At 27.3% G+C, this 7,475-nt stretch overlaps 1 protein-coding gene across 1 annotated transcript; it reads left to right on the top strand.

The window, feature by feature from the left end:
- The first annotated feature begins 3,266 nt into the window (after nucleotides 1-3,266).
- ERF84 (ethylene-responsive transcription factor ERF84) lies at nucleotides 3,267-5,428 on the top strand. Its single transcript, XM_004237769.5, has 2 exons — nucleotides 3,267-4,177; nucleotides 4,474-5,428. Exons 1-2 carry the CDS (start codon nucleotides 3,670-3,672, stop codon nucleotides 5,322-5,324), a joined length of 1,359 nt encoding a protein of 452 aa, XP_004237817.1. The 5' UTR covers nucleotides 3,267-3,669; the 3' UTR covers nucleotides 5,325-5,428.
- Nucleotides 5,429-7,475: the final 2,047 nt, after the last annotated feature.

The following is a 7,475-nucleotide window of genomic DNA, read 5'->3' on the forward strand; positions in this document are numbered from 1 at the left end:
ATATATATATATATATATATATATATATATATAGCATTGAATAGTCTAAAGGAGCTATTTATTCAATCATTTGGTGTAAGAAAAGTCTTTATCATTTTTATTGCCACACCACTCTATCATAAATCGTAGAAAATCCAAAAAGTAAAAATGAAAAATAGATGCCTTTAAATTCTAATCCTCAAAATATAGATTTGCTATTGAATTTTATGGTGATATTTAAGTCACTATACATACCAAATAGAGGATAACCGTGAACAAAAATTATTCTCAACGTCTACATCATTAAAATATACCATCTTTTAATCATATATATCTCCCTTTAATTTATTTTGTCTTTTTCCTACAGATATAGCTTCGATTTGTTACTCAAAAGTGTGTGTTGAAAGTACAGTTCCAAAATACAAATTAAAGAATCAAGCATTTGAATAACTACCAATTATTTGATTTGACTGGAGATAATTATCTTTTGTTTTATTGTTAGCAACAATAACAATATTTAATTTGTAATTTTTGCAAACCTAATCTTTAATCATTTTTTTTTAGCAATATGAAAGAATAATTGATGAATCATTTTTTCAAGATCGAACTTGGACCCAAAGCTGAAGTCAAAGCTAATTATCAATTATGTAGGGGAACTATAAATATTGAGTTCAATTCATATTTTTTAAAAAAAATAAAAATCAATAAATGTTATATTTGGAACTCAATTTTCAAGTGCGTAAAGATTCGTACTTGAACACACTTATCGGGTTTTGGATTGTTTGGCTTGAAAATAATTTATAGTTTAACGTAGAAATTAATTATGTTGGGTTAACTTTTGCTGATTGTTTAACTTATCAGTTATTATATAAAAAATGATGTATTAATACAAACTTTTAGGTAAAAGTTATTTGTTTATAAAAAATCTCCATTATATCTAATATAGAAAAAGAGAGCTTAGGGATATTCTGTTATTTTCATTATTTTATTTTGAGATAATTAGTTTTGATACTATTATTTCTCAGACAAGTACGAGTGCTACTAATTACTAGTACTCATATAATTAATTTATTTTAAAATTAGTAACCAAATAAATAAGACATTACCGCTGTTTGGACATAATTCCAAATAATGATTTAAAATTAAGTTGAGATCTTTCGAATTTATAAAATTGTACTTATTTCTTATAAAATGAAACCTCATAATTTGTAAGAATTATCAAAACTTACATGACTATTACTCAATCCTACCAAATAGTATATCGTAGATCATAAATAAGGTATCAAATATCTTAAAATGTAAAATTAATAATCAAATGTTTTTATATATATATATTTTTTAAAATAACATTTGTGATTTTACGAAGATTCACTAGTTGAAAATTTAACAATTGTAGTAACTAGAATTTTTATATATAAATATTTTATGTAATATGAACAATCTCTTTATATCAAGTAGGAACTCTTTTTTTTTTTAGTAAAACTTAAAATTATGAATTATTACTTTTGTAAAGTATAAACTCGTACAACAAATTTTACATATAAAAGGAATAAAAACCACAATTCATATTTTTTCACGATACTTTTGAAAATTTCATAGATTTAAAATCTTAATTTGAATTTGAAATTTTATGCAAATTTCATAAAATAAACACTGATTTAAACTCATGCTACTAAATTCCATCATCAAACATATATATATATATATTATATGCATAAAGGACTATTCAAACTATCTAATATTAATTAAAAAATTCTTTTATTTTTTATTTTTCATTTAATGTTCAAAGTCTGTATTAGAACTTTAAATAAATTTAAATTACTTTATTGATCCTACAATTTAGAAATAATGTCTCTAACAAGATTTATCCTAAACACAAGATTCAAACTAAAATTTGTAATTAAAAATAAAATAATTCCACCGTTATACCATTGCCATATTAATAGTATAGAAGAAATTCAATGAACCTAATTAATATTGGGTAAGAAGCACCATATAAATAATGAAAAAGGAAAACAAGTAAAGTCGAAGATGAACTCTTACCATAAAGTATAAACCGACAATTCCATAGATGCATATAATGTCACCATTATTATCAGTCAAACTGTGTGAACATAAATAACTTCATGTTTTTCTTTTTGAGCAAGCATCAACACATTTTTCTAATTATTTATGGTGTACTTCAAAAATAAATTTAAAATAGAATAAATCAGCACTCCTTTCTTTTCAATGATGAAAAAAATAAATAATAAATTTGGTCCCTCATATATTCACCATATATATATTATGGTCCTTTTAAAATGTGTTCTATTTACAAATTTAAAGAAAAAAAAAATACATTCTTGTTAAAAAACAGTAAAATTTTGATGTCATTTATTGATAGTTAAACCATGAAATAATTAATTTAAAATATACTAAATAAGATATTACAAAGACTCAAATAAGAGTTTATCAATAAGCTGATGGAGCAAAGTGCTATAAAATACATTTAATTTTTATGCACTGATTTTTGTATTAGTCTGCTTTTAAAAAGAGATCATATTTATAGAATTTTATTATCTTTATCGTAGCATATTACTTGTTTAATTTTTTTTAAAAAAAATTAATATTTAAAATTTAAAATCTTAAATTCAAAAGTCTCTCATGCTACATAAAACTTTGTATCAATGGAGGACATGTATTTATGCATGTATTTAGTTAATATTCTATTCATTTTAACTTATCACCATTATACTTTATCTATTTTTTAAAAAGTTTTTTTTAGTACTTTAGTTTCAATTTTTCTTACGATGACATATTTAAAAAGTTTAAGAACATCTAATACATTTTATAAATTTATGAATTCACATAATTCAAAAAGTTTCTTCTTTTTTTTTTTTTGTAAGTTTTTCTTTTTTTAAAGTTTAGTTAAATCACAATTAGATAAATATTTTCTTAACAAAGGAAGTACTTCCTCTATTTCATCTTATTTGAAATACATGTAGATCTGATTCATCTTTTAAATTTTTTACTTAAATGTATATTTTACTAAATTATCAATAATTTTTTTGCAATTTTATATTTAACTAACATTATTTTATATAGTAGTTATCTACTATTAAAATGAACAAGTACTCCCTCTGTCTGTAATTAAAAATAATTATTTTATATTAATTGTTATGAATAAATTATTAAATCTTTTATTTAAAAAATATTTTAAAGAGTGAATTAATAAATGACTTTTTTTATATATATATATATTTTCTTAAACATGGTGCAAAATGTAATGACTAATATAAAATGAAGGGAAGAAACAATAAATTGACAAGTGATTAACATTAAAATTTTGTGCAAATCTATAAGAAGAAAGTTACTCCAAAAATTAGATACTCTTTATCTACTGTAGCATTGACGGCTGTTCAACGATAAATTTTCCTCCTCCTTATAAATCCCCCCTGTCTCTCTATATTGTCAGCTGGAAAGTGAAATTTTTGTCTGATCATAACATCTTCTCTTTAACATAAATAGCTGATGAATTGAGTACTCAAATAGATTTTCAATTAATTAACCCATCAATTCATATAAAGATTTTCAAAGTCGGTGATTTTGGATTCATTATTATAAAGTGTTTTTCATCTTCTTTATCAATGAAAAGGGTGTTCATACTTGTTGTTTTCTTGAAAATTTGAGGTGTTTTTTATATAGTAGTATATGTGCATATTAAAGGTGGCGAATCAAGGAGATTCCGGCAAGTATGACAGAATTCCGTCGACAGCAGGTGATTCTGAAACTACAACGAATGAAGGAATTCCTCAACCGTATGAACAGTCGCAATCTTTTGAAGAAATGTTACAGCAACAAATACAGCAAGAAACAGAGTATTTGATGTCGGAATCGGCTAATCCGATGTATACAGGGTATAGTCAGTCGAGGGATATGTCGGCAATGGTGACGGCGTTAACACACGTGGTTTCGGGTCGGAGAGAGGCAGAGTGGGGTTACAGGCCGGATATTAGCGGTGTTACGACTTCGTTTGGTGGTGGTGGTTCAGGGAGTATTTATTCGGCAAATTCACCGTCTTCTTCGAGTTCAGGATCATGGGCTGGACAGAAAAGAAGACGTGATCAAGAAGAAAGTGTTACTGGAGAACAAGCTCAAAGGGGTTATGGAGGTATCGGAGAATTTAAAAATGGAGAATCATCTTCCTCTGTTAAGCTCGGTTCGTATCGATACTTTCCACTTATTAAACTCTCTTCCGTTCTTTTTAGTTGGAAATATTAGGAAATCACCGTAACTCACGCTATTATTTCACCCGATATAAGTCTATCGGACGAGCTAAATATTTTGGGTTCATTTCAAGATTCTATCCTTTTATTTTATTTTTCTTCTCAATTTTCAAATTGTTCTCTGTTTTGGACCGGATATATGCTCTGTTTTCTTTATCTTGTATTGATTGATTTTGACTCTTTAAAACTTGATTTTGATTCCATATCATCTTCTAATGGTTGGTTCCAGAAGAAGATACAAGCCTGGCAACACCACAAACGAGCAGCATATCGACAACTACTGCGTCGCAGACACCACCGCAAGCATCGGAAGTAACAGGTGAAGAAACAGGGGAGAGGAAGAGGAGATACAGAGGAGTAAGACAGAGACCATGGGGTAAATGGGCAGCAGAGATAAGAGATCCACATAAAGCAGCAAGAGTTTGGTTAGGCACATTCGATACAGCAGAAGCAGCCGCTAAAGCTTATGATGACGCCGCTCTTAGATTCAGAGGAAACAGAGCTAAACTCAATTTCCCTGAAAATGTTCGGTTATTACCACAACAACAACAACAACCCACAACAAGATTAGCCATATCAACCTCATCATCAACCGCAGCTCCGCGATTCCAATTAATGTCTGCAGCATCAACGCGATCACCATCACCATCACCATTTTTTTTTCAATCATATAATCAACCTCCGCGTCAATCTGATCAGCAGCATCAGAATCAGCAACAACAGTTATTTCAGAGCTCAGATATGGCTAGAGATTATTGGGAATACTCGCAATTACTTCAAAATCCAATAGATTTCCATGGAGGACAACAATCATCATCTTTGTTAGAACAAATGTTACTAGCTTCATCATTGGGAGTGTTACATTCACATACATTTCCTTCTTCGTCATCTTCTTCATTAGCAACTTCTGCAGCTTCTTCCACTACTTCCCCTGCATATCCCCTGTTTTACTCTGCTCAACAATCACGCTTCTTTCAGCCACAAACTCATCAAAATCAAAGCAATAGCAGTAGCAACAGCTCAAATTTTCCTCCACCTTTTTGGACTAGTTCCGGCCACTATCCACCTTCTTCTAGCTAATTTTTCATACTACTTCCCTTTTTTTTTTTTTTTACTTTTGTTTTTTATTTTTACATATTTTTTTAATAAAAAATTTAAATAAGAATCGTATTATTTTTTCTTTTCTTCTCTTTTTGAGATTCTAGTTTTAAATTTTCTTGTATTTTTTGCATTCGGATGACATAAAATAGATATGATTTCTTCATTTAATCATATTTAGAAATTTCACTTTTGAGGTTTGAGTATAGAAAATATTTTATTAAAAAATATGTTTTGATATGCAAATATACTATTTAACTTAGCTTTAACTAACATTTATGTTATTCAAACTCAACTTTGAAAGTGAATAAGTTATACTTGAATTTATATATTATCAAATAAGTAGACATTTGTATTTTGTGTGGCATTTATTTTAAATAGAATATGTGTGCGCATTTATTTAATCTTATATAAAATTTAATTGATTGTTTATGTATATCGAAGATTGAAGGACGAAAATATGAGTTAGGTGGTTTAATTAAATGGTATATGTATGTATTTTAAAAAGGAAAAAAAGGCACAGGTAGTCACTATTAGAGATCTCTATTAGAGGCATTTTTAGTTGTCCGTTTAATATATATATATATATATTAAGTATACAATACAAGAAGAATAGTACAAGAGAGAAGCATATGTAGTTTATTTTCATTATAATGATACCCTACAAATCAGAAATGTTTTTTGTCATTTTTTTTTTTGATTATTTACAAAAGAATATTGTAGAAATCATCCAACTTGTGGTGTTGTCTATTCTTCTTTATTTTTTAGCTTTGCAAGTTACCATCACATTCAATTACTTCTGACAATTTTAATAGTGTTTTGATTATCTTTGTGACTCTTTAAATATTTTTATTTTTTTGTGAATACTTGTTCCTTTATGTGGACCAATGCTTTTATCTTATAGTGAATCCATCTCTTACGTTATCCTAATAGATCTAATATAGTCAAGTTTCTTTTGTTAATTAAATGTAACTTTGGTTTAAATTAATGGAGAATTGTGTTAGTCTTAATCCTAACATAGTTTAGGTTTTATCCACATTTTTTGGTGGATTACGAGTGTACGTGACGCTGTTTTTTTTTTCTAATAGTTTTGAATTAAAAATTAATATTATTCTATTTCTTGTTGGATTACGAATTTGAGATAAATTATGTTATGATTAGTAAGTTGTATTAGGATTAATTATTTCTATAAAAAGGTGAAACAATAAATTGAGATAAAACAATGAAATGACAAAAATATTTCCCTTTTTTTTTTATTAATTAATGTGTTTCCAAAGTCTCTCGAATTTCTTATCTGCTACCATCTTCTTCTTTTAAGAAATTAATGTAACAAAATAAATTGTCAATAAAAAATAATATCACTATATTTAAATGACTTCGTAGTTAATGTATTTGATTAGATAGAATTGAATAACGTAAACACCCCTCAGGTTGTTGCTATCTATTTGATGTTTACTAGTACCTCGTAAACAAAGCGTGAAAGAATGAGATTCTTGTGTCACCATTAATTATTATCTCAATCTTGTATTATTTTGTTTTCATTCTTTTTTGTATCTTTGTGTTTTTTTAATGACCTAATCACATGATAATTGAAGTTAATTACGCTTGCATATATTGCTAATCAAGACTCCAAATGACATCTTGTCACCTAGTTCTTGAATAGGAACTCGGAGGTGGTCTTCCAACGTTTCTTGTGAATACACGTAAAAGATTATCTCGGTGCATGAAAGCAAATTATGAGGACCTATTTTACGTAATTTTATCTTGCATTTTTGTGAAACATTGTCTTTCGGTCTTGAATTCGTGACCTCTTGATCACATGACAATAATTTTTAATTACACATAGGGATGTCAAAATCAGCCCATAGAATTAATATGTTTAATTTTTATTTTATTAAAGCGGGTTAATAATTCACATATTTTATTAATTGAGCTTATTTATATCTGCTTTGTTTAGTTCATCTTGAAATTGAACTGATATATCGTCAGGACTGACTCTGAGAAAACACTTTCTAAATATTTTCAAGAGAACTTTTATTCTTTGATATATTTTTTATAGTCAATGATATACAAGGGAAACGTTAGATAGGTACTCAAACAAACTTTGAATTTAAACTTGGGAAAAATTGAGTA

This window comes from Solanum lycopersicum, chromosome 4, assembly GCF_036512215.1.
Source record: "Solanum lycopersicum chromosome 4, SLM_r2.1".
NCBI lineage: Eukaryota > Viridiplantae > Streptophyta > Magnoliopsida > Solanales > Solanaceae > Solanum > Solanum lycopersicum.

Coding starts and splice junctions, on each gene's coding strand:
- ERF84 (XM_004237769.5), top strand. CDS start 3,670: ATGTGCATATTAAAGGTGGCGAATCAAGGAGATTCCGGCAAGTATGAC. Junction 4,178..4,473: donor ATCTTCCTCTGTTAAGCTCG/GTTCGTATCGAT, acceptor GGTTGGTTCCAG/AAGAAGATACAAGCCTGGCA.